Genomic DNA, 25,523 nt, shown 5'->3' with positions numbered 1-25,523 from the left:
TACCTCTACCATGTATATGCTTATAGAGGGATGGGAGGGGAGGGGTTTGCATGGGTTGCATGGGTTAGATGGGTACATGGCATCATCATCAGCATCAGCATCATCAGCATCAGCATCATGATACCCTTCTTTCTTTTTTTTAAAAAAAATTGAATACATAAATCTACGAGTGAATAGGTTGATACAAGATTGATTTCATGTTTCATATGGAAAAATTGAATGTCAAATGTTGAACTTGGTCTATTACAAGGAATGCGTCTGTCATAGTTCACTTCTCGCCTCTTCAGTATTAGTAGGTAGGTAATGAGGGTTAGGGTTGTAGCGTCAACATTTGGGTCGCACGCCCAAGGTCGCGGCGCAGCGTTTCCTTCCCTGCTTGATTGATGACTAGTTACTTTGCATGGAATGTCCACCACCAACTTTCTCCATCGCATCGACTCTTCTTCAGCCACCGAACCTGCAACACCCTCATCGTCCGAACCTCCCTCTGGATAGGGAATCCTTCGCTCATCTACAACACCCCCCAACTCCACCGCAACCTAATCCCATCGCCGTCACCCAACCGCCGCCATGTCGGAACGCAAAGTCCTCACGTACGCTTCCTCCCTCGTCCCGCCCGCCGGCGCGATCCACGCAAAGGAACCGGCACCCGGCTAACCTTGCTCCCCATTTCTGCAGGAAATACTACCCCCCCGACTTCGACCCGTCCCTCGTGGGCCGGTCGCGCAAACCGAAACGCGACCCCAACGCCGCCAAGGTCCAGACCGTCCGCCTCATGCTCCCCTTCTCGCTGCGCTGCGTCACGTGCGGCGAGTACATGTACCGCGGCCGCAAGTTCAACGCGCGCAAGGAAACGCCGCCCGGCGAGACGTACCTGGGCATCCAGCTGTACCGCTTCTACATACGGTGCACGCGGTGCTCGGGCGAGATTGTGTTCCGCACCGACCCCAAGAACCAGGACTACCTGGTGGAGCGCGGGGCGAAGCGCAACACGGACCCGTGGAAGCGGGGGCTCGACGACCCGACGGCCGAGGAGACGGACGAGCAGCGGCTGGACCGGCTGGAGCGCGAGATGGCCGAGGCCGAGGGGGAGGCGGAGCGCAACGCCATGGCCGAGCTCGAGGCCAAGACGGAGGACGCCAAGCGCGAGATGATGGTCGCCGACATGCTCGACGAGATCCGCAGCCGCAACGCCCGGCTCGACAAGGCGCGCCAGGAGGCGGGCGGCGACGTGCTGGCGGGCCCCGCGCTCGTGCGGCCCGAGGACGAGGAGCGGAGGAGGCAGGAGGAGGAGGACGCCGAGGCCGCAAGGAGGGCGTTTGCGTTTGCGAGGCGGCAGGAGGCGCTGGAGGAGGTGATTGAGGAGGAGGATGCGGCGGGGGTGGAGGACGAGGACGAGGCGGCAGTGGGGTCAACGTCGGCAGCAGCGCCGGCATCAGCGTCGGCATCAGCGTCGAGCTCAAAACCGCCTTCGACGGCCCCCACGCCGGACGCGATGCCACCGCCAAGCTTCAAACGCCAGGTCAAGAAGAAAAAGGACCGATCGGCCGCGCTGGGGATCAAGATCAAGAAGCCCCTTGTTTGAGCCCGGAAACGAGCAAAAGCATCAAGGGGACAAGAGACAGTCTTGTACGCCAGCTACGGCCGGCGCACCCTCGAGGCTGCTGAAGAAAGAGTTCGCCTAGGCGCCTTATGCACCATGGGTTTGCATTGCATACCGCGTACACGGAGGCTAGAACACGAACGGCACCATGACTTCCTCTGCTCCCTCAACACACACTGGACAGCAGTCATCATCATCATCATCATTGCTCTTGGGAAAAAAAAATGAAGGGGTATGCAACGCGACAGTTCTTGCGCGCAACGTATGCGCTCATCTAATCCTTTTTGATAAAAAGAAAGAAACGATGATCCCCAAGGGACCGAGCCAACCAGCAAAACCAATCAACCAACCAACCAACCAACCAACCGACCGACCGATTACCCCAGTATGCAACCCAATCAACCAAGCAGCCCAGCCTCAGCGTGCCAATCTCGCCTCAACCCGCCGCCGTTGTTGAACCCATCTACACGCTACACGACCCCCGTTTTGTATCTTCCAAGAGAGAAAAAAAAAAGAACCCCCTCGGGTTGCCGGCTTCGGATGTTGTGTGGTCTCTCCAACAAGAGAAAAGGGGAGAGAGGGGCCAACCCCCCAAACACAATCTGCCAAGGCCCGTATGTTCAAGAGAAATGTTTCAAGACGAATAGCCGTGGCTGTTGGGGTCGTGATGGCCCCGCGCGACGCCGCCAGGAAGGCCCGTCCCTTCGGGCAGGCGGTGTTGGGACGAAGCTCCCGTTCTTTGTTGTTGTTGCTGTTGTTGGTGGTGGTGATGATGCTGGGAGTGCTGGTGCTGGTGTTGTTGCTGTTGCTGCTGATGCCGCTGCTGTTGGTGCTGCTGCTGCTGCTGTTGTTGTTGTTGTTGTTGTTGTCGCTGTGACGATGATGACGACGACGACGATGACGACTGCGGCGGCGTCGGGGACTGCGAGCGGTACGAGCCGGACTGCCTCGGTGACCTCAGGATGGACTCCATCTGGCGTTGGGTGTGCAGGTGCATGGAGCGCGAGTAGGCGCCTAGGTTGGCCGGAGGCGGGAGTGACAGAGACATGGGATGGGAGTAGCGGAAGTTTTGGGAGGCGGCGGGCATCACCAAACGGAAGAAAGGGCGGATGATGGGTATCGAAGGGGGATTGCGTGGTCAAGTGATTTGTGGTGGCTCTAAGATGGCATGCAGGGTGTGTTGGTGGTTGTGGTGGTGATGGTGGTGGTGGTGTTGGTGGGAACGAACCAGGTTCAGTCCGGGTGTGGGAGGGAGTGCTGCGGGGAGTGGTCCAAGAGACAGACAATCAAAGCAGAAGCCTGACTTGACTTGGGTATGCTACTACGGGGTGGGGGATGGAGGGAGGATGGGAAAACGGATGATGTCTCTTTGTCCAAGAGGGAACGGAGAGAGGGGGGGTGCCGTCCTTGGCTTACTTATATGATTCTCCTAGCCCCGCCAGGAAAGGTCACATCAGGGAACAAGGCGCGGGCACAGAGGGTCAGACGAGAAGCGGAGGCCCAGATGGAAACGATGTACTACTACGTGCCGGTTTCTTTCTTCTTTTGGGAGCTCCCGAAGTCAGCGTAGTACCGGGCACAAAAAAGCGCTGCTCGGGAGGGAAGAGGGGGGCAAACCAGGCGTCGGAGTCGGGTGTGCTTTGGGTGAGCAAGCAATCCGTCTCGCCAGCAAGGGGAGCGGACGAGAGGTGGGTGGGTGTGCGCCAGAGAGGTTTGCCGGTGACATAATAACCCGAACCCATCGCTGATGTAGGTACCTTGCATCCAGAGCCTGAAAGCGGAGGGGGGAACTCTCGGCCGAGCCGGGAACATCCCCGTCGCCTTGCGGCGTCACTGCTGCCGCCATCCGGCATCTTCGTTGCCGAAAAACGAACCGTAACTACCACCGTGACGAAATCTCGAGTGGGATCGTCCGACAAGCGAAGGGATCAACGCCCGCGATTATCAAGATCGTCTCGGCTGAGATGGATCCCGGGAATCGTGGTTTCTCTGTGGGTTGGCCCCCGAGGGACGAACGGCTGGTTACCGTTGGGCTTCCTACCTACATCGGCGTACCGGTTTTTTTATTCGTGTTTTCTTTTATCGAGTTGAAAGTCCGGCTAGCCGGAGAGACACGAGAATCCCCCCCATTCATCGCCCAGCATCATTACCGTCATCATCATCATCATCGTCATCATCGTCATCGTCATCATCATCATCATGGCGATTATCCCTGAATGACAAGGAGCAGGCTCAATGGTTTGCACGGCAGACCCTTGGCCAGGCGGAAGGCGGGTGAAGGAGGCCAACGGGGCAGCGGAAGCCCCATGGCGGCGTGCTTGTATCAGACACCCGAGGACCGCAGTGAGGTTGGCTTCTCGTTGAGCTGCTGGTTCGTTCCTCTTGGGCGGGGGCTGCTTACATGATGCCGCAAAGATTTGCAAGGAAGACAAAAGGAGTGGCATGCATGCACGGCCCCCAACGGGAGGAGGTTGGAGCGATATGACGGATGACGGTCCATTTTGTTGGCGAACGGTGGCCGTGCAAGATCAGGTAATCTGGAATTGGGGAGGGGAACCCTCACAATGCAGCGTCTCTCTCTCGTCTCTCTCTACTCTAACCCATCCATGCATGGGAACCCCGGTGACGTCACCGGGGTTAACGGAGGCTCCCCCCCCCCGGTCCATCCTTGACCGTTTTCTGAGAGAGCGAGCACCCACCTACCTACCTCCTACTACCTGAGCCAGCCCAGGACGAGACCCACGCTTCTTTGCAGGCAGATCTAGAACCGTGATGGAGTAGCAAACCAGCTTGCGCGCGCTTGTGCTTTCGCGGCATCTCTTGGCTTCCCTGTGGCCGGCCAAGGGAAACGCCCACCACAACACCATCGAGTCAACGCAAAAGAGATGGATGGCATTGAGCGTCCCAGGGGCTGGACTTGGGGGGCCGAGAGCCGCGAAGCATCCGGATCGGTAATCGGGCCCCCCGGCCTTGCTAGGATGGCTGTGTGTATCGCAATCTTTGGGCATTGCCAAGGTTTCTCAAAAAAAAAACCATGGAATCGTCCGGCCCCTGAGCGGCGTCGATCGTTCGACGTACAGTCCCTAGATTACATCATGAGAAGCGGGTGGGTTTCTTTTTCCTCGGAGAGAAGCCCGATAAGCATTGGCCGGCATACGTCCAAGCACCGTGGCCGATCGGCCCGGACAGAACTCTTGATCCCAAAGATGCACCAGGACCATGGGCCGTGGCCAGGGCATATGGTTTTGCAGCATATGATCTCATCTGCGTAGCAGCAGCAGCCGCAGCAGCAACAGCAGCAGCAGCAGGTCTTGGGTCAGGCAGGTTGCCGGCGGCAACATCGGCTCCATTCTCTCCTGACGGCAGCCCGGCCATCTTTTCCATGTTGCATGGTCCGCAGCGGCAGAGGTCGGTCCGGCCTGTTGATGACGCTGCTGACGCAGCACGTCCTTGGAGCCGATACGATCTACATGGGCAAGTTTCACGCCGTCATGGTTGAGGTATGTACTTTGCATGAAACTTACCATTCGGCGCTCCAAGGAGCCAAACGAGGCAAAGCTACTCATCTTGGCCGCTCCCATCCGAGTGGTACTCAAAGTCGCCAGGCACCGGCGCCGCGTCTGCCTTGTTTCCGCCATCCGGGTCGGCCTCGATCGACGCCGGAGCCTTTGGGGCGGCGGCGGCGGCGGCGGCGGCACCAGCACCAACACCAGCACCAGCACCAGCAGGAACAGCTGCTGTTGCCGCAGAGCCCCTTTCCAACGCCTGTCCGACCCCCGGCACGGTCCGTTCGCCCCTGAGCAAGGCGCTCATGGCTTGTGCCCATTCCCTAGGCGGCGGGGTTAGCAAAGCCATCCTCCTCCTCGATCCGCGCGGCGAGCTGTCCGCTGGGGTTCTGCCGATCCCCGAGCCAAAGGAGAGAAGAAAAAGCAAAAGGAACAAGAAAACGGGCTCATGCCGTGCAGGACTTACCACGGGCGCTCCTCGCCTCCAGGCAGGCTGTTGAAGTACTCCCACCCCATGACGCCGCCGAACCTCGGGTGCCTCCCCACCAGCGCGGGTATCACCGTGGACAGCGCGTCCCAGGGCACCCACCCGCTGCCGTTGCCGGGGTTCGTCACCATGCCCACCACCACCTTCTCCGGCGGCCACCCCTTGGCCAGCATCATCTCGTACATGGCCGGGTTGCTGCAGTCCCCCCAGCCGCAGTAAAACTGGGCGTTGTACCACGCGATCTCGCGGCCCCGCATCACCTCGAGCGCCTCGTAGTCGAACCCGCTGAGGTTGTGCCGCGGGCTCAGCAGCGCCGCCGCCACGGGCGCCAGCGTGATGAGGAAGCCCGGGCCAAAGTCGGCGCGCAGCCGGTCGATCAGCCGCACGATGCCCGCCAGCGACGTGGGCTCCTCGACGTCGAGGTCGAGCCCGTCCAGCCCGCGCGCGCGCACCATGCGCGCCAGCGGCGCGTAGTAGCGCTCGAACCGGCCGGCGTCGTCCCCGTCGAGGCGCTCGTAGCTGCCCCGCGCGGCGCCGCCGAGCATGCCCAGGACCTTGACGCCGCTGGCCTGCAGCACGCGGAGCTCGGCCCAGAGCGTCGCGAAGCGCGGGTCGTCGGGCGCGTGGTCGTTGAGCGTGAGCTTGTCGGGGTCCTCGTTGATGTGGATGGCGGCGAGGATGACGTGCGTGATGCGAATGTCCGGGTTTCGGATCAAGGGCAGGATGGAGATGAAGTCGCCCGAGGGGGTGTGGTGGGTTTGATAGTAGGTGATGAGGCGCGGGAGGGCGGGGTGGGGGAGCGGAGGCATGGTGAGAGAGAGAGAGAGAGAGAGAGGCTTTGACGGCGGGAAAGGAGAAGCAAAAAGGCTCTATCGATGTGCGCCTCGAAGAAAAGGACGGATGCGTAGAACTCCAAAGAAGAAACCAAATCTCTGTCAAGCTACCCAAGGTACGTTGTTGTAGGGAGGTGGGTTTCTCTTGATCCCTGAGTGGTACTATGTGGTGATGCGACGCCCGGAGAGCAACATGCGAGAACGAGGATGCGTCTACATAAGCGCCGAGCGGCTCCAAGCCCCAGCACAGCAGGTAGTTACAGGTAACTAGTTAGTAGTAGCAGTTGGTTACCTAATGACCAACGAATGACAGCTGGCGCCAAGTGCCGATGGCTTGAACGTTATTAGCTCTTCAACCTTGATTCTGTCTCTTTGATGCCATTTCCTCCGTCCTTCCCCCCTCCCCCCTTTTCTTCCCACGCATATCCAAAATAGATCGGGGTCCCATACCTCCCTTGGGTATTGCTCCGAGCTGGGACATCTTCGCTTGCTAATTAACCATCTCTGCCCAACGTAGGCAGGCCTTTTCAAAACCTCGATATTGCATCACCCGATGTACAATACATCCCCACGAGGAACTCAAAGAATCACTGAATTCAAGACCCGGCCTTGCCACCCGCACACCGCACCCTGCTTCTGCTGTCTTTTGCCGTCTCTCTACACCCTTAAGCCCCCCGGATTCAACCCTCCCCCCCGCATAGGAGACCTCACAGGTGACCTCACAGGCGACATGGAAATCAAAAAGCCCTGCCCATCATACAGCCCCAGGCTCTCGACACTCCTCAGGCTCGCTCTCGACGGGCTCCCAACATGACGCCGCACAGGCGACCCTGTTCTGAACCCAACCACCCCTTCTTCTGCTCCTCCCTCCCCAGTCTTCCATGCCAATGATAGCCTCTGCAGGCCCTTCTCTTTGTCTTTTTGCTGCTGCTGCTGCTGCTGCTGTTGTTGTTGCAACAGCGGGATGACAAGCGCGTTGATACTCCCGCTGCTGCCCTCCCGCAGGCCGAGCCCGCCCTTGGCCCCATCCCGGCCCTCGCCGCCGCCGTGGATGCAGGCTTTGCTCAGCGAAAAGGTAAACTCGCCCGCGGCAAGCTTGAAGATGCCGCCGCCCTCGTTCTCCTTGCCCTCGGAGTCCTCGTCGTCGCTGCGGAGCGAGGCGTCGGAACGATCGGACCGCAACGGCCTCGGCAGGCCGGTGCCGATGCGCCGCTGGCGGGAGAGCGGGCGCGCGGATCCTAGCCGGCGGCGTTTCCCGAGGGCGAGCGCCGGGGCGGCGGCGGCCGTGCCCACGCCGGGACCGTCGCTGTTCGGCGGCCGGGCGGACGCTTTCGGCGGCTTGGCGGCTCCCGCTCCGCTCGCGTTGTGGCCGAGGAGGAGGTAGTTCTTGGCGCCGATGCTCTTTCGGCTTGATCGCCCCGAAGGGCTGCCGCTTCCGTCCCCCCCCTCGGCGTCGCGAGCCGGGGATCCGGCGCTAGGCTTCGTGATGCTTGCCGCCGGCGAGGACCAGGGCGAGAGACGCTTGGAGGCTGCGGCCGCCGAGATGGTGTTGAACAGGATCCGCTCCGCGCTGGGGCTCCGCCGGCAGGCGATGCTCTGCAGGCTGGACGTGCTGATGGTGCTGTTCATGCGCCGGAGGGAGACGATGGCCGAGGGCACGGGGAGAGGGACGGCGTCTCCGCCGCCGCGCTTTTCCTCGCCGCCTGCGCCGATGGCAGGCCCCGAGGGCTTGTCGCCGCCGCCGAGGCCGGGCTCGGTCTCTCGGTCCGCGGAGAGGCCGGATGGCCCCAGAAACCTGCCGCGCGGTGCAAGCGGCGCAGGGTACAGCGAGGAGGTGGCAGCGAAGCCTGCGCGGTTGACCTCGAGCAGCGCCTGAGGACGAGGCTGAGCAGGCTCGCCCTTGTGTTCCTCCTCATCCTCCTTGTCGGATGAGCCAAGCAGCGTAGCAACAGGCGTCTTGAACGTTACGCTCTTGACGACGGCCCCCGGTGCCGACGGTGGCGGGAGCAGGGGGATCGTGCTCAGCGTGCTGGTCTTGGTCAGCCGAAGGAACACGGGCCCGGCTGGGCCGTGGCCGTTCAGGGATTTGCGCGTCGGCGAGGAGGAGGAGGAGGAGGAGGAGGAGAAGGGGGAAAAAGAGGCCAACTGCGTCTCCGAGTCCTGTCTCATCATGGACGGCGGCTGCATGAACTGCGGGATCGTGAGGGACATCTTCCGGGCGGCCGATGCCGACGCCGGTTGCGGCCGCGGCCCGGCCGGGGGCGCGGGCCCAGGCGCCAGAATCAGGCCTGGCGCCAGCGGGTGGATGCTCCCGAGCGTCGTCGCGCTGCGAAGACGCGTGGTCGGCCGAGCGCCCTGTTTGAGGATCCCGTGAGACTGGCTTGGCCGCGTGGGCCATCCGGCGGCGGACGCCGGCCGCACCGCTGACAGCGGCAACGGCTCCGCGATGAAGGGGTCGTTGGGCGACGGCGGGGGCACGCTGGCAGGCTGCTGGGGCTGTACCTTCAGCCCCTCGTTCGGCAGGATGGCCCGCCGGACCTCCTCGGGCAGCTCGTCTTCGCTGTACAGCGTGGAGAGCTCCGACGACATGGACGTGCGCGCCGACGCGGGTGCTGGTGGGATCTGGCGGGCCGCGTCGGCGGCCATCCTCGGGGTTCGGCTCGGGCTGGTCAATCCTGCCGGAGCATCTGCGGCCTGTCCCTCCTCGCCAGCGAGGCTGTCTGTCTTGGAGGAGACGGACCGTTGAGACCCCGTCCGTCGGTGTCCCGGCATGAAGGCTGGGTTCGAGACAACCTTCCTCGGGCTCGGGATCTGCGAGCGGCCGCCAGCGGTGCCGAGGAGGAGGACGCTGGACGATGTCCTGATGGGCGACGACGTGGATCGCTGCGTCCGGGTGGTCCCCGAGACGCTCCCCTCGCGTAGCCGCTTCTCCGTGGACCGGAGAATCTCGGACAGTGTCGAGTCCACGGATGACTGGCGGCCTCTGTGGCCCGCGGGCGCTGCCGACATGCACCTGGTCGGGCTCGCCGCCGGGCTGATGACGGGCTGCGGAACCCTGGAGCCGCCATACACGCAGCCGACAGGAACCAAGGGCTGGATACCAACACCGCCCTGGTTGCGGGCATGCGCAACCAGCGCAGGCTTGGGCAACGCCGGCGGCGGCACGACGCGGGAGCGCGCCCGCAGCTGGAGATGGTCCGAAGAAGCGAGCCTCGCCAGCGATGGCGCTTCCGCCTCCTCCTCCTCCTCCTCTTCCGCGTCCTTCTTCTCCAGCAGCGCCTCGGTCGACCCGCCCCTTGCCCCCGACATCAGGTACGAGGAGCCATGCACCCCAGACAAGCTCGCGGCGCGGCGCGGCCACCGCCCGCGGAGCTTCTTCCTCCCGCCAACCCCTCCTCCTCCCACCGTTGCGCTCCGCCTGACCACCGCCGGGGAGGGAACCCCCAGCCTCGGCCCGTGCAGCTCATCCTCATCGATCCACGACGGCTTGTCCCTATTACACCTCCCCGTCCCTATCCCCGTCGTCGTTGTCGTCGTCGTCGTCCCTGTCTCCGTATTCACCGCATGCACCTTGACCTCCTCCATTTCCACCCCCTCCCCCGGCTTCCCACCACCACTGCTGTCGCTGCAGCCGCCGCCGCCGCCGCCGCTGCTGCTGCGCCCGCTCGGCCACCTACACACCCCACCCCTCCCCGTCACGTCAAAGTGAAAATGCCCCTTCTCGCACGCCCTCGGGATCAACGGCATGCTCATGTGCCGCATCCTCGGCCACCCCCTGCCCTCGCCATCCTCGTCGTCGCTCACCAGCCCGCTTCCATCCCTCGACCACCACCCCGGCCCGGCGCCGATGGAGCACGCCTTTTGCAACCGCCCTCGCATGGAGGAAGAGGAGGAGGACGAGGAGGAGGAGGAGGAGGAGGCCTTGGAAAGCTCCTGGGCGGTTTCGACCGCGCCCTTGCCGGCCCTTTCGCCGCCGTCCTCCGCGGAGGACGGCCGCCCCGAGCTGATGGCCACGCCGGCCTCGCCGTCGCCGGCCTTGCGCTCCCTCGCGCGCCGCTGGCGCCGGTGGAGCCACAGGAGGAGGAACGCGAGGAGGAGGCTGAGCAGAAAGGCGCAGCCCAGGACGAGGGGGAGGAGGTGGGGGAAGGAGTCGGCCAAGGGTGGCGGTAGTGGTGGTGATGGTGGGTACCCGCCGCCTCCGGTCTCGTGCTCGTCCGCGGCCGGTTCCGCGTCTCGGTGGGGGGCGGTGTCGAGTTGGTTTCTTGCCATGATGATCGACGAAGGAGAGAGAGAGATGCCTCCGGGACGATGAGGTGGTGTTTGGAGCTAGCCTGCTTTGTGGCGTTGTCTCTTCGGGCTGTGTGTGCTGGCGGCCCTGATGTCGACGCTGTTTGTTTAGTGCTGACGAACGGCGAGGCCGTGCATGGTAAGGAGAGAAGACGAAGGCAATGGTGGCAGAAAGAGGACCGAGGAGTATCGCCAAGCGAGCAAAAATGAATAAAGGACGAAGGGGCGAGAGGTTACGAGGTCAATCAGAGGAGATGGCTGGGGGGGAAAAGGCATGTCAACGACGAGAAACGATAGCAAAATACCAAGCGGTGGCTAGGTTCCCGACAAAACTATCCATCTTGGTCGGTCCTGGCTGGAATTTGGAGCTGGGAAGGCGGGTGGTGAATGGCGGTGGGCCGGGCAACCATGGCAGCAAGCCCGTATAGGGTGTGTGGAATGCGTCGTGATGGCAACGCCATTCCAGCCGCAACCATGTTGGAGTCGAGATCAAAGTGCTGTCCGTAGAGGTGTGGCCGGTGTCTTAAACCATTGGAATGCCTGACGGAGATAGAGAGAGCCGGGCTGGGCTAGGCTGGACTGGACTCGACAGAAAACTTCACTGACGCAGGGAACCACTACCTACCAGACAACCCTCGGCTCAACGTCATAAACTCATTCAATCCGGGAACAACAAAAGGAAAGAGGAAAACCAGACCGACAGACATGGCATCATCTCGCACAACCTCTCCCTGTACAACACCTAAACACCAACACGCCATCCAAGATGCAGAGGGCAGGTGGGCAATCAACGCATTACCATGCGATTTCGGGAAACGTAAAAAGGGTATCTCCTCCCCAGTCCGTCACTCGATGCTTGTCCCTGAACACATCGGTCTGCGACGCCGAAGCGGGTCACGATGCCGCCCCCTTCCCACCACATCCCCCCCTGACGGACACACCCAGACACCAACGTCGACAGAGTCGAATGTGAGAAAGGGGAGAGAGCATGGAACCAACGGACAAGGAGGCTAAAGAAGCGAAGAAGCCAAACGAGACAAGATTCGTATGATATATACGTGTGTGTGTGTGTGTGTGTGTGTGTGTGTAACCAAACATACTCCCCGCCCCAAAGGGACGAGCAACACAGATCAAATCACCAGAGGATCGGGTACCCCCCCTAATGGTGCGCGCCATGGCCGTGACGGTGACGACGGACGTTGTGATGGTGACCGTGCGTGTTGCGACGGGCGTTGGCGGTCGGGCTGATGGTCACCGTGACCGTCTCGGTGGTCATCAGGACGGTCTCGGTGGTCTGGATGACCACGATCTTGCTGAGGGTGCGGCCCTCGGTGACGTAGTCGGTGCGGACGAGCTCGTGCCCCTCGGGGACAGGCGGGTCCGAGGGCTCAGGAGCCTCAGGCGTAGGAGCGGGAACCTCGGGAGTGGGCTCCGGAACCTCGGGCGCCTCGACGGCCTGCACGGATGTGGCCTCGACCTCCTGGAACACGCCGCCGGGGATGTCGTTCTGCTCCGGGGGGTTGGGGATGGCGACCGGGACAAACTGATGCGCCGGCGCGGCAGCCTTGCCGGCGGGCTCGGGGCCGCGGTGGATGGCGACGCCGCCGGGAAGCGAGTTGCCGATGACGCCCACCACCTTTTCGCTGCTCGCGATGGAAAACCGCTCGGGCATCTTGCACTTCCTCTGCTCGGCCTCGGACTGAATGGTGAAGAGGGGGCAGGCGTAAATGGAGCCGCTCGGGTCCCGGCACTGGTTCACGGCCTGCTGGAGGAAGTTGGCGTCCCAGCCGCTGATGAAGTCGGCGTGATAGCCAAAGCCTGGAAAGCAACGAGAGGTTAGCCGCGGGGCTCGGGGACCGCCGCACATGTCGGACGGGTCGACGTACCAAGAGGATCGCCGTTCGAAATGACGAACTCGCCAGGCAGGCCGGCGAAGTCGTACGTCTTCCAGATGGTCTCGAACATGAGGCCGGGCAGCTTCACGTCGAAGCCTTCCGGGCACCTCCCGTCAATCAGCTGGTCCGGGTAGGCGACGTGAGACTTGTGGTCCGGAGACGAGGTGTCCCGGCCGTTCCAGCACGAGGGGAAGGCGATCTCGAAGCGAACGCCGTTCTTGCAGTTCTGGTCGATGAAGGACTTCTCGGGCAGGTAGTGGCGCCACAGGGTCGCCTCGTTCTCGCCCTTGCCGTAGTTGAGGCAGTTGAAGCCGATGGCGCGCTGGCGGAGGGCCTCCTGGGTCGTCTGGCCCAGGGCCGCCCAGGCGGCCATCGGAGGGTCGGGCTCTCGGTAGTCGAGGCCCGCCACCGAGTAGTTGCGACGAGAGCTGTCGCCGGCGATCATGCGGAAGTCGTTGGGGAAGGCCTTGATGCCCTTGCTCTCGTCCTTGCGGTCCGCAAAGAGGAAGTAATAGCTGGGAGGGGCCATTAGCGGAAACACGCCCGCACGCACAAAAAGAAAAGGGCCGGCCTACGAGGCCGCTAGGCCACTCACGCAAGCATGCCGCCCTCCTGGCCGACCTCCTCGAACCTGCCATCCTCGTGGCGGAAGTAAAGCGACGGGGCCCAGTACACAGACTTGTCCTCGAGCACGGCGCAAGAGGTGCAGTCGGCGTTGACCAGGTCCTCGTACGTGGAGCTCATGCCAAACCCTGACAACGGCATCGCGTTAGGAACAAAACAGACAGGAGAGCATCACCCCCAACAGGCGGTGCGTTGGAAGCACGTACCGGAGGAGCCGTGGATGGAATGGACGTGGTGCGAAAGCGTGCCCGGGTCGACCAGGGGATCGATGCGGGCCAGGCCGACGCGGCCGCGGCATTCCATGCGCCAAAAGGCATGGGCGCCGCCGAGCGACGAGAGAATGGCGAGCGAGAGGGTGGATTTCATGGTGCCGACGAGAAAGGAATGGCTGGTGCTAGGTGAATGCTGAAGCGCAAAGGCTCATAAGGATGATGATGATGGTGAGTGATCGGGACAGGATCGGAGCGGTGGTATCTCGAGCCGGAAACTCGGAGCGCAGTCGACCTTCCAAAGATCTGGGGGGGGATTCGTCGAGGTTGCGGATATCGGACGTTTGAGGATCGGGTCGGGGTGCGAGGAAACGAAAGGGTCGGCGGTCAACGCAAAACGGGAGGGAGAAAGAGCGTAATCGATGATGTCGCCAGGAAGCCGAAGAAAGAATGTAGGCCCTGAGGCAGGGGAAAAGGAAAGATGGTGTGAGAAGTGAGCGTGCGCTGCGAAAGCCCGAGGGTGGAAGAGGGTGACACAAAAAGGCAGAAAAAAAAAAAAGAGAAGGAGGGGCGGCGGAAGGGAGAGATGGAGGAAGAGAGACAAGAGGGAAAAGAAGCGGATGCGACGTGCAACGTGCGACGTGCGACGTGCGGGTTGATTAATCCATTGATCCAATCTGCGCCGGGGATCCGAGGGGAACATCGCTTCGGGGCATGGGTGGGAAGAGAGGGTGGGCAAGAGTGGGCACGGGACATGGCCATGGGAAGGCCGAGAGGCTAGCAGTACGGTACCTGATCTCAGGCACGCCCAGGTACCGCCGTACACTGGTCCAAGTCGGTCCAAACCGACACCTTTTGCCAGGGGGGGAGGGGCGAAGGGGGGGGGGGAAGGGTCACGCCGCAGAAAGAGGGCGGTTACCCAAAGGGGGACCTGAAGCAGGGAATGCCGCGCGTTGATTGGACGGGTTGGCTGGATTCAGGGGAGCCCTTCGGGGACCAGGGCGCTTGTCAGGCTAATGCAGGAACGCCGTTTCTTGCGAAACCCCAGACCACCAAGCCCGGGCCATGCCCCAATCTTCAATTCCCGCCGCCCCGCCGCCCAATCCGCTTCTGCAGGGAGCTTGGCAGGCGGCATGTTGACCCCAGGTGAGTAAGACAGCTCCCATGTTTGTCCTCGTTTTCTTCCACGGGCAAGCCACCCTCATGCAGCTGCGCAGATGACGGCCGACAGGCACAGGCTCCTAGAATAGCCCGCCTGGTATAGCTTCGCCATGATAATACGTACTACGAATTGCCGGGTTCCATCGAAGTGGGCCACGGCAATCCCCCAATGTGGACCTCGTGCGGCATGAGCGAGCGAAATAAAAAAAAAAAAAAAATTCAAAAAAAAAAAAAATGCTGTGCTTTCTTTGGGGTCACCATCACCGCCGTTTTCCCTTGGTCAGCAGTCGAGAGTGCAACCAAACTTGAGACTTGTCGAACAGCGCATCAGCGCGCACCCGCAGCTCGTGTCTTACTTTCTTTCTTTTTTTTTTTTTTTTTTTTCATTTTCTGCCTGCTCGGTCCCGTCCGCCTTCCGTCGACCATTCCGCCGTGGAGACAATGGGAGCGGACATGGGGGGGATCATGGATTCATGGATGAACCGTCTTGTTCCCGTTTGCAGGACCCAAGGATGGTCAAGAAGATATTAGTAACGCTGCACCACCCGTAATGTTTGGCGATATGATGTGCGATGGGGTGACACAAGGCAGGGAAGCTTGGCCTGGGCGACCGGGATCCCCAAATCGGACGAGCGCGAAAAGCTGAAACAGTTTCATCATCTCGGCATGGCTTGGGCCACAACGGGACGGTTGCACGGATTCGATGGCACCCTGAACAAAGAAGCCCGCTTGAACCCGGAAATTTCCAGCGCTGGCCCCCCCGGCAAAGACCTGAAGCAGCGGCCGTCCAAGGCGGTTCCCTGACGGTACCTAGTGTACCTAGTCCGGGCTATGCGCTCAACGCTAGTGTAGTTCGAATCCTCAGCTACATACTACAGCACAACCAACCCGTCTTCGTGAACTTCTCGGTCGCCTGCTCGCATCTCATCGCATCGTGCGGTCACCTCGGAGAGAGCACTCGCACACTAGTCATATGAGTGAAGCACAGAGAGGAGCCGGGAGGGGGGGGGGGGGGGGGGGAAGAGTTGCCATCGGCAGGTTGACAGGTTGAAGGCAACCTGCAGTCCCTTTCGTGTACCTACTATACAACGGGTGTGCATGCCACCCCTCCATACACTGTTGACCGTGTCGTGTATGTACGTAGTACACGTACATACATACTAGCATAAGGTACCTTGATGGGTAGGTCAAGGTCAACTATACTGTGTAGTTGGTGGGGAACGTCAGAGTGAAATGGATAATGTTACCCTTGACCCAAGAATCCATCCAAGTCGCACACACACACACACACACACTGTTTCCTGGGATTGGGACGGGACTCAGCTCCCTGGAGCGCAGCGCCACGGCGGGTGGAGCCCAGATTCGATCTGCTGTGGCTGGGCAATAAAAGTGAGGCTGGTGCATGTCGGGTTGGGTTCCACCGCAGGCGACCCCGTGCAACCCCTCGTGGTTCCGGACCGGGGCTCTCCATGTCGGCTTGGCGGCTTGAACTGGTACGTCTGGGCTTCCCGCTCGCATGAACGTAACAACGTAGACAGTAACTACTGAGTAAGTTACCGTGTACACAGTACAGAGCAGGTACAGCGCCTCCCCTCCTACACCAAATCACGTCCCGAAGCTAGCGTGTTTCTGCCACGAATTTCCGAAAACAACCTCCCATCCAATTCACGTCGATCGCCGCCAAGCCGGGCTTGTTTGTTTGTTTCTTTCCGGCCCCCTTTTCGATGCCCCATTGGCGTTCGCCTTGACAGCACGACGGGCACCATGGACGACCTCGCCGGCCTGAGCTGGTCGGCGCCCAACCCAGCGAAACTGCCGACCACGGCCGCCCCGACGAACCCCGCCGCGGCCTTCGCTCCGCTCCGACCGACCCCGTCTCCCTTTGCCTCCGGCCGAAACACGCCGCTGTCGGTCCAGGGCTCGGGCGCCTCGGCCGCCAAGCCGGCCCTCCCCAAGCCCGCCCAGGATAGCTTCAGCAACCTGCTCAGCTTCGGCCCCGCCAAGCCCGCCGCCAACCTGACGCTGCGCGAGCGGCAGGACCTGCTCGAGGCCGAGAAGAGGAGAAAGGAGGAGGAGAGGAGGAAGCAGGCGCAGGCGCACTACGGCGACGGGAGCTTCCTCGACTCGCTCGGCCAGAGCCGCTCAGGCAGCTCACCGAGGACAGCAACAACCCCTGCGATCCCAGGCCCGCCGTCGGGAGCCAGCTCGGCCCCGAGCGTGCCCGCCAGCAAGCCGCCGGCCGACCAGGACGACGACGACCTCTTCGCGGCGTTCAAAGCCGATACCAAGGTCGACAACGCGAGCTTCTTCCCTCCGCCGGGGACCTCGAGCAAGCCTTCGCCCGCCCCCACGCCGAGCCTGGATCTCAGCAATCCTCGGGCGTGGGTCTCGCCTGCGGCCACCGGCAGCGGGGCGTTCGTCGACGATGATGACGATCCCTTTGGGCTGAACCAGCTCAAGGCCAAGACGAGCGCGCCGCCTCCGGTCGCCGCCGACGAGGTCGACGACCTGTTGGGCGACTTGGCCAAGCCGGTGGACCAGGTCAGGAGGCAGCAGCAGCAGCAGCAGCAGCAACAAAAACAACAACAACAACAACAGACAGCCCCGAAATTCTCGCGGGAGCCCGAACCAGGGAAGCCTATTGAAGACTCGTCCTCCGACTCCGAGCCTGAGCAGCCGCCGGCCGCGTCCGACGACCCGTTTGACCGAGCCGTTGCTCAGCTGGTCGAGTACGGATTTACGCCCGAGAATGCGCGACGGGGGCTTACCGAGAGCGGGGCCGGCCTCAACGTCCAGGCGGCGGTGAATTGGCTTCTGGATGATGCTCACAGGCAAGCCAAGGAGAAAGCCAAGAACCGGGCAGGCGGCGGTGAGCCGTCCAGGGACAGCAGCAGCGAGCGAGCGGCATCGCAATCTCGCAACGGGAGGCCGCCCTGGATGAAGGAGGACCCCCACGACCAACAACGGTCGAGCAGCCGAGACAACCGGTCGCTGGCGCTGGAAGGGGACTTCGCCAAGACGGCGGCGGCCGTAGGCTCGAGCCTTCTCAAGTCGGCCAACAGCCTGTGGAAGACGGGGCAGAAGAAGGTCCAGCAAGCCGTCGCCGAGTTCCAGCAAGACGCGGACCCGAGCCAGCCGAAATGGATGCGGTCGACCGCCCAGGAACGCAGCGTCGGCGGGCGGAGGGCCGAGGTCCCCGATGTCACGGACGAGGCATTGATGCTGGAGGCGGGCGGGCCGTCGGGAGCCAGGTCCAGGAGGCCGCCGCGCGATGGCCGGGAGCCCAGCGATCCTCGGTCTCGCGATCGGTCGCCGGCGTTGCCGGCGCGTCCGGGACAGGCGGACGCGCCAAGGCGGCAGCAGGCACCGCCGCCGCCAGGCCTCGGGCCGCGGGCTCGGCTGGGCAGGCAGGCCGCGGAGGAGGACGGCTTTCAAGCCTACGTCAGCCCGGCGCGGAGGAAGAAGGCGACCCCCCAACCGCAGCCGCAGGAAGCGGCGGCGGCCGAGCCGGAGCCGGATCTTCTTTTCGGCTCTTCTGCGCCGCCGGCCTCCAAGCCCGCCACGCCGCTCCACCGCTCGGCCCAGCCCTCGTCCTCCGCCTCCCCCGCGCCTCGCCCCACGGCCCGATCCTCTCCGGCCCCGGCCCCGGCCCCCGCGCCTCCTCGGCCCGCTCGCCAGATCCCTCCCGTGTCGACCATTGCCCTGCAAAACTCCACCAAGTGCCGCCTGGAAGGCACGGCTCACTTCAAGCGCGGCGATTTCGCGGCCGCTCACGCGTCGTACACGGCGTCGCTCACCGCCATCCCTCCGGACCACCCCCTGACCATCGTGCTCCTGTGCAACCGCGCCCTGACGGCGCTCAAGACGGGCGAGCCGCGGCAGGCCGTCGAGGACGCGGACGCGGCCCTCCGCATCATCGGGCCGGGCCAGGGCGCGGGCGAGCTGGTCGAGCTCCCGGGCGACGGCGGGGCCGTCGAGAAGCGCGACATGCGCGACCTCTACGGCAAGGCCCTCGCGCGCAAGGCCGAGGCGCTCGAGCAGATGGAGAAGTGGGCCGACGCCGGCGCCGTGTGGAAGCTGTGCGTCGAGGCCGGGCTGGGCGGCGCCACGGCCGCGGCGGGGAGGCAGCGCTGCCAGAAGGCGCTGGCGCCGAAGCCGCCCACGCCGGCGTCCCGGCCGGCCGGCGCCGCCGCGAGGCCTCCTCCGCGGCCTTTGGCGGCCGCGAGCGGCAAGACCTCGGAGGCGGTGGAGCGGCTGCGGGCGGCGCACAAGGCGCAGGAGCGCGAGGGCGACGAGAAGCTCGCCCTCTCGGACAAGGTGGACGCGCGCGTCGCGGCGTGGCGGGACGGGAAGCGGGACAACCTCCGCGCGCTGCTGAGCAGCCTGGACGCGGTGCTCTGGGAGGGGAGCGGGTGGAAGAAGGTGGGGCTGCACGAGCTGGTGGTGGCGAGCAAGGTCAAGATTATCTACATGAAGGCGATCGCCAAGACGCATCCTGATAAGGTGAGCCTTTTTTTTTTATTTATTTTCTTTATCTTTTTGTCATCAAGAAGAAGAGCCTAGACTGACGGCGATGATGCCACGCAGATCGCCCCGGATGCGACGACCGAGATCCGCATGATTGCGGGTCATGTGTTTAGCACGCTGAACGAGGCGTGGGATAAGTTCAAGGCCGAGAACAATATGTAGTAGAGGAGGAGACTTGCTACGAGAGAGAGAGAGAGAGAGAGAGAGAGAGAAGGGGAGCAGCGTTGTGGGAAATAGAAGCGTAGAAGAGCGCGACGAGTTGGTTGTTGAGGGCAACCTAGGCACTAGTGATACTGCGGTTATGTCCGAGGTGGAATCCTCCTGAGACCACCCAGGAGGCAGACATAGACGATGGACATTTGAACCGAGCAAAGCAAGCAAGCAAGCGCTGTCACAACGAGATCCTCCTCTATGGGAGACAGGGGTGTCTAGGTCGCCGGGCTAAAACCATACAAGAGAACCGTCGCCATGTGTAGTGTATATTGGTACTCGCGACTAATACCGCAAAACTCCACGCCATGCTGAAAGCCATATCAAGAAAAAAAAAAAAAGTCCAAGCAACCTAGCCGCCCAACAAGCAGCCATACATAATTACCGTCAAAACGCCATCCTCCCCCTCCCCCTCCCCCCCCCCCATCATGAACTCCCTCTTTCCGTCTCGCTGTCACGCTGTATCTCCTCCGACCGTCTCGCCATCTTGTCCTTGTCCTTGTCTTGCCTTGTCGCATCTCGTCCTCCTCGGCTCCCCCACAGCCTTGCCGCTGTCCGCTTCAAAGCCCCAGCATCCTCCTCACGCCCTCCCTCACCTTCTTCTCGTACTCGTCCCTGCGCTCGCGCCACATCTTGGCCGCCTCGACGTTGGCGGGGCTCTCGTCGTTGGGCTCGGCCAGCATGCTCATGACCGAGATGAGGATCTTTTCGACGCTCTGGATGGGCGACCAGCGCTCGGACGCGTGCTCGTAGTGGTTCGGGTCGTCGCCGGGGGGGTGCAGGATGGAGATGCAGACGAGGCCGCTGGGGTAGACTTTTTTTTTTTGTTAGGCCATGGCTTCGTTTGTTCGTTCGGTACGTCCCGGTTGAAAAAAAAAAAAAAAAGGCCAAGGGGAGGGGGACGTACCGTTGGGATGAAAGATCTCGCCCAGGAACTTCATGGTCGGGGGCGCCAGCGGATAGTCCTTGGGGAAGCGCAGCTCGGCGGGGAAGACGCCGCCCTCGAAGGGGGTGCCTTCGGGCCCCTGAATCAGGGCCTCCCAGACCAGCAGGTCGTCTTCGGACACGGGGCCGGCGGTGATGCCCTCGGGCGGGTTGTTGGTGAGGGCGCGGTACTCTTGGAGGAGCCGCCTGTGGGCGGTGGATTGGGCCATCTTGGGGGAGCGAGGTGCTGGGTTTCAGGCGTCCTGGGTGGGTTCGGCGGATGAAGGGTTTCTGGGCCGGTTCGGGGTTGGGACCAAAGAGAAAGATTGATGAAATGAATCCCAACGCACGTGGATGATGTCGAGCTGCAATGCAATCAGCGTCGGCCGTCCAGTTGTAGCGTACACCGTAGCCGTCGGTCCGCCGCAGCAGCAGCAAGCGGCGCCGGCAGGTGGCGGACCCCGGCGTAGCAGGTGGGGAGTGGAGTCGAGAGGTGGGGCCTACCAACGCTGCCCGGACCCGGCCTGGCCTGGCTTTGGGTGGAATCCGCCGGATTGTTCCGGCGTTTGGCCAAGGGGAATCGGTTACGGTTCCATTGCCTGTACCTTAGGTACATTACGGTAAGGTAACGTTGATAACGTTAGTTACTTGGCTGCCCCGTCCAAACATCTCGGTTCCATGGTGGGGCCCGCGCGGAGCTTCCACTTGATCAACAACCCAACCGAACCCGGACTTTCACCCCTTCCACCCCCCCTCGAGCTTGAGCCCTTGAGCTACTACACACTCGGGTTCCGTCGGTACACGACCCCTAGATCCCTCGCAAAGTGCGAGGCCAATCCAGCGCGCACGCCATGGCGCCTGCATTGGCCCTGCGGAGGGCGATCCGTCGGCCTGGAGGCTTCCAAGCCCCAACCAAGCCGCCACCGCCGCCGCCGTCAATGTGTCTCGTCTGTTTCTGGTCGAGACCCTCCCCGGCCCCAAGAACGCCCTCTCTCCTCCGGCAAGGACCCCAACAGCACCGTCAATTCTCCTCAGCCGCCCCGACGGCCGACCCTACCGCTTCCTCCCACCCCCGCCAGGACCTCCACCGCGCCCTCTCCGACCTTCAAACCCACGCTGCCAACTACACCAACCTCCCTCGCCTGCAGCTCGCCCTGCGCAACCTCTCCGAGCCGGCCGGCCGTGAATCAATCCGCGTCGCCGTCCTGAACCTCGCCCCGCCCGTCAACGACAAAGCGCAGAACGTGCCTGAGGGTGCGGCAACGACACCATCCCCGCTAACAACAACAACAACCGCACAACGCCTCCTCCGCCTCGCCCTAGCCGACCCGCTTCGCTCGCCGGCCGCCCCCTGGGAGAGCACCCTCGAGGAGCACGACCTCCAGCGCCATTCGCTCCTCGTGCGCGTGGGCGGCCATGAGGGGACAAGACGGGACGCGCCAGCCGGAATAGGCCTTATCACGGAAGATCGGCGGCAGCAGCAGGAGCATGCGGCCCCCGAAGTGCAGGCGGACGCGCCGCTCCTCCGAGACACCGGGCTAGAGATGCTGGTCGCCGACGCCAGGTTTCTCGCCGAGCAGGGCCGGTCCGGGCCGGGGCCGGTGGAGGATGCGGTGCTGGTGCCTACGGTGGACGTAGCGGCCACCACGGCGGGGCACGTGGCGCCCATCGCGACGCCGGTGCACATGGCGCTGCTGGTCGGAGACGGCGTGCCCGGCGCCGCACGCATCGTGTCGCTCCCGGCGGCCGGACATGAGCGGGACGTCATCGCCGGCGCGGTCAACTTTGACAGCACGCCCGGCCAGCGAGACCTCGCGGGGTGCCCGCTCGTCGCGGTGAACGTCGACGCCGCCCGCCAGGGGCTGGAGCAGTTCCGTGCCGACGTGGGCAACGCCATCGCGTACGAGAGGCTGTGGAGCAGGTCCAACGTCGGCGTTGTCGGCGAGTGGCTCCGCAGAGGCGCCGCGGCGCGGGACGACGGGACGACCAAGCCGCCGGTGCGGCATCTGATCCGCTCGCTGCTGCGGAACGCCGCGGCCGCGCTGCAGGAGGAAGCCGCCCGCGACGCCTCGGCCGAGCGGCGCGCGGCAGCGGCCCCTCCGCGACGGCCGCCCAGCTGGACCGGGCGCTGGCCGAGTGGGCCCGGAGCGCGCACCAGGAGCTGCAGGAGCAGCTCGACCTCGCTTTTTCCGCGGGCGCGTGGAGCCGGCTCAGCTGGTGGAAGCTGTTTTGGCGCGCCGACGACGTGGGCATGGCGGCGTCCGAGGCGGTGGCCCTCCGGTTCCTGCCGCAGGCGGAGAAGCATCTCATCTACCTCTCCGGCCGCATCCAGGAGGCCGGTATCGCCAAGGCTCCGTACGGCAGCCCGGCGCTCCCTCCGTCCCTGGCCGCGGGCTCAAACGCGCACAAGCAGCAACAAGGCCAGGACGCCGTCGCCTCCGCCGGCACGGCCCCCTGGCCCCAGCACATCCCCGTCGCGCGAGCCTACCTCCAATCCAAAACCGTGCCCGCCCTCCAGGCCCTGGCCCAGCGCCTCGTCGTCGAGGCGGCCAGCCTGTCCGGGCTGAGCGCCGCGCTGGCGGGGCTCTCGTACCTCTCCGCCGTCGGCGCCTACGAGTGCGGCGCCATCGCGGCGCTGGGCGTCGCCGTCGCCTGCCGGCGGATGCAGCGGCGGTGGGACGCGGCCCGCGAGTACTGGCAGGGCGAGGTGCGCGAGGAGGGGCGCAAGGCGGTGAGGGCCACCGAGGCGAGCGTGGCGGCGGCGCTGCACGAGGCGGGCCAGGCGCCCGCGCGGAGGGAGGAGGCGGATCGGAGGGCGAGGGCGGAGCAGCGGGAGCGGGTGCAAGGGATCCTGCGGCGCGCCGAGGAGGCGTTGGGACGGTTGCCGTAGGCAAAAGAGAGGCGGATGTCCCGTCGTCATCAACGGGGTCGCCCGTGTAACATTAACGTGTACATAGAGATGGGCATATCTATGCTTATATATATAGATATACCTCCCTGGTCTGGTCGACTTGCACATAGCTAGCTGTGAAGGGACATGTGAGCGAAGACGGATGCGCCGTTCTACCTTTGTCGGTTTTTTTCTCTTTTTATGTTGAATGCGGCTTGTGTCAGCCCGGACGCAACGATAATAGCATGATCAGGAAGCGAGAGAGCGAGAGAAGCATGGATGGGTATGCGGGTGGGCGTGTACATACCCGTTGGAATTTTGCAGTTGGCCTTTGCCATCTGTCCTTTGGCCAGGTCGATCGACCCTCGGCCTCCCTACCTTGTAATTCCCCCTGGCTTCTTCTTCTTCTTCTAGGTAGACGGCCTCGGACGCTTGAACCCTCTGTTTTGCATCGATCCGAAGCCCCAAAGGACGCCGAGCCCTACAACGCCCCTCCCCCAATTGCTACTTGGCTGCTTTACCACCCGATGGATCATGTAACCAACAAAAAAAAAACAGACAGGCCACAGAACCGATCTCTCCCCTTCTCTTATTCTTCTTGTTCCTCCAGTCTCCAGTCTCCCCCGCTCTACCTCCCGCGGCCGCCAGCCCTCGCCCTGCTAACCGTCGCCCTGCCTCTCGCCAAACCGACACCCCTGCCGCGCTGGTTGCGACTGCGGAACATTGGCGCATTCCTGTAGAAAGAGAGGGAAAAAAAAGCTTGGTTAGCAAACGCCCATCTGGTAGCTCTTTTTTTTTCTTCTTCTTTTTCCTTCTCTTCTCATCATCGTCTTCTTGCTTGCTTTTGCCTGAAGGCAAGACTCCGTTGTTTGTGTGGTGTGTGGATTTCCCGGAGGAGGGGGGCAGGAGGAGGAGGAAGGGGAAGAGGGGCAGCAGCAGCAGAGCATACCTCAACATGTCGGGGACGATAAAGAAGCGCACGTGGCTGCCGCGGATGTAGACCTGCTCGAGGTGGCTGACGCGGCCGTCGCGCGCCGTCACGGTGATGTCCTTGAGCTGGACGTTCATGTTGTCCTCGGCCTCGATCAGCTTGCCGCGGTAGGTCGTGCCGGAGGTGATCTCGAGGGTGACGATGTGGCCCTGCAGTCGTGATAAAACACGAGTGAGTTAGCTTTGCCTATGATGGTTTGAAGAGGGAGGGAGGGAGGGAGAAGAAGGAGGAGGAGGAGGAGGAGGAGGAGGAGGAGGAGGCTGATGGTGGGGGGTGATGATGATGGGAAGCTCGAAGGATCGTGGCAGAACGCACCTGAGCCTCGTTGAGGAGCTTGATGGGGATGCCGATGGTGGATGTCATTGTGGCGGAGATTGGCGGTGGTGGCGGCGGCAGCGGCGGTGGTGTTTTGAGAGGGGTGCTGTCGAGATCGGGGAGATGGATCACAAACGCCCGTCTGGTGGTGGTTGCAGGCGGTATGACTTGATGGGAGGCTCCAGCAGACGCGATGCGCTGCGATGCGTTGCGCTGGGCGAAGGTTGATTTTCCGGAGCTTGGGCCGGGTCTTGGCGGTCTGTCGAGACCCACTTTTCCGTTGGCGCGACTCCACCCAGGCGGTGGCAGCGGCCTAACATTCAGTTACCTAAGTGTGCGTACTGCGTATACTCTGTAGGAGTTCGCTTTCAGTCCCTTAGGTAATGTAATACCTTACCTGGGACTTTAGGTCCCCCCCCCCTATACTGTGTACTAGAGGTCAGGTACCTGACCGTTTTTTTTACCCACCACTGTCCACCCTCCACCCCTCCACGACCTCACCTCAGCACTTCAACACCTGAGCTCCATGTCTGTTCTTTTTTACGCTCTTCTCCGAGGTGCTCGGGCCGGGGACGAGCAGTAAAGGCCACAGCCACGGCCACGTCAACTTGAGCCTCGTTGAAGCCGTCAGAGTGCCCAAGTGTCTAGGCAAAAGAACCACGACGGCTTGGGTTTCCTTTCTTCCCCGACCTGTACCACGGTGAAGCTGGAATTTGCGCCGCTTCGGCAACTGACCGGCCTCCCTACCCGCCCCCCCCTTCGTGTGCCTGTAGCGTATTGGATCCTGGTCTGGACGGCCCGGAGCCGACAATCCCAGAGCCGCAGAGACCGGTCCGTGGACGATGCGAAGCCTTGGTTGCCCTTGGGAACACGGGGGCCCCCATGCCGCGCGAAACGGCACCCTGCGCCGGATGAGGTAACCGGTGTCACCGCCACAACCGCGTGCTGTCCGCGCTGGCACCGTTGGGCACCAAGCGGGCCTGGACCGCCAAGACGTCAGGATGCCCTCATAGGTTCGCATCACGAGAGGGTGCCTTGGTCTTACGGCAGCCTCTCGGCGA

The 25,523-nt window shown here is 62.9% G+C and overlaps 8 protein-coding genes across 8 annotated transcripts; 3 read left to right on the top strand and 5 right to left on the bottom strand.

Moving 5' to 3' along the window:
- Positions 1-570: 570 nt before the first annotated feature.
- On the top strand, positions 571-1,585 carry VTJ83DRAFT_5792 (uncharacterized protein; the record flags this gene model as incomplete). The annotated part of the gene is made up of 2 exons (XM_071012431.1): positions 571-593; positions 679-1,585. 2 exons carry the CDS (start codon positions 571-573, stop codon positions 1,583-1,585), a joined length of 930 nt encoding a protein of 309 aa, XP_070865167.1.
- Positions 1,586-5,161: 3,576 nt separating this feature from the next.
- VTJ83DRAFT_5791 (uncharacterized protein) lies at positions 5,162-6,405 on the bottom strand (the record flags this gene model as incomplete). Its single annotated transcript, XM_071012430.1, has 2 exons — positions 5,162-5,432; positions 5,576-6,405. The coding sequence occupies 2 exons, from the start codon at positions 6,403-6,405 to the stop codon at positions 5,162-5,164; spliced, it is 1,101 nt and encodes a 366-aa protein (XP_070865166.1).
- A 681-nt stretch (positions 6,406-7,086) lies between these two features.
- Positions 7,087-10,698, bottom strand: VTJ83DRAFT_5790 (uncharacterized protein; the record flags this gene model as incomplete). Its single annotated transcript, XM_071012429.1, has 1 exon — positions 7,087-10,698. The coding sequence occupies one exon, from the start codon at positions 10,696-10,698 to the stop codon at positions 7,087-7,089; it is 3,612 nt and encodes a 1,203-aa protein (XP_070865165.1).
- A 1,177-nt stretch (positions 10,699-11,875) lies between these two features.
- Positions 11,876-13,601, bottom strand: VTJ83DRAFT_5789 (uncharacterized protein; the record flags this gene model as incomplete). The annotated part of the gene is made up of 4 exons (XM_071012427.1): positions 11,876-12,534; positions 12,603-13,126; positions 13,207-13,363; positions 13,442-13,601. 4 exons carry the CDS (start codon positions 13,599-13,601, stop codon positions 11,876-11,878), a joined length of 1,500 nt encoding a protein of 499 aa, XP_070865164.1.
- Positions 13,602-16,369: 2,768 nt separating this feature from the next.
- VTJ83DRAFT_5788 (uncharacterized protein) lies at positions 16,370-19,294 on the top strand (the record flags this gene model as incomplete). Its single annotated transcript, XM_071012426.1, has 2 exons — positions 16,370-19,108; positions 19,193-19,294. 2 exons carry the CDS (start codon positions 16,370-16,372, stop codon positions 19,292-19,294), a joined length of 2,841 nt encoding a protein of 946 aa, XP_070865163.1.
- Positions 19,295-19,902: 608 nt separating this feature from the next.
- VTJ83DRAFT_5787 (uncharacterized protein) lies at positions 19,903-20,496 on the bottom strand (the record flags this gene model as incomplete). Its single annotated transcript, XM_071012425.1, has 2 exons — positions 19,903-20,156; positions 20,250-20,496. 2 exons carry the CDS (start codon positions 20,494-20,496, stop codon positions 19,903-19,905), a joined length of 501 nt encoding a protein of 166 aa, XP_070865162.1.
- A 621-nt stretch (positions 20,497-21,117) lies between these two features.
- Positions 21,118-22,833, top strand: VTJ83DRAFT_5786 (uncharacterized protein; the record flags this gene model as incomplete). The annotated part of the gene is made up of 1 exon (XM_071012424.1): positions 21,118-22,833. The coding sequence occupies one exon, from the start codon at positions 21,118-21,120 to the stop codon at positions 22,831-22,833; it is 1,716 nt and encodes a 571-aa protein (XP_070865161.1).
- Positions 22,834-23,784: 951 nt separating this feature from the next.
- VTJ83DRAFT_5785 (uncharacterized protein) lies at positions 23,785-24,510 on the bottom strand (the record flags this gene model as incomplete). Its single annotated transcript, XM_071012423.1, has 3 exons — positions 23,785-23,890; positions 24,106-24,296; positions 24,463-24,510. The coding sequence occupies 3 exons, from the start codon at positions 24,508-24,510 to the stop codon at positions 23,785-23,787; spliced, it is 345 nt and encodes a 114-aa protein (XP_070865160.1).
- Between the last annotated feature and the right edge of the window lie 1,013 nt (positions 24,511-25,523).

Source organism: Remersonia thermophila, chromosome 5 (assembly GCF_042764415.1).
Source record: "Remersonia thermophila strain ATCC 22073 chromosome 5, whole genome shotgun sequence".
Taxonomy (NCBI): domain Eukaryota; kingdom Fungi; phylum Ascomycota; class Sordariomycetes; order Sordariales; family Chaetomiaceae; genus Remersonia; species Remersonia thermophila.
This window is presented reverse-complemented; position numbering and strand designations above follow the sequence as displayed.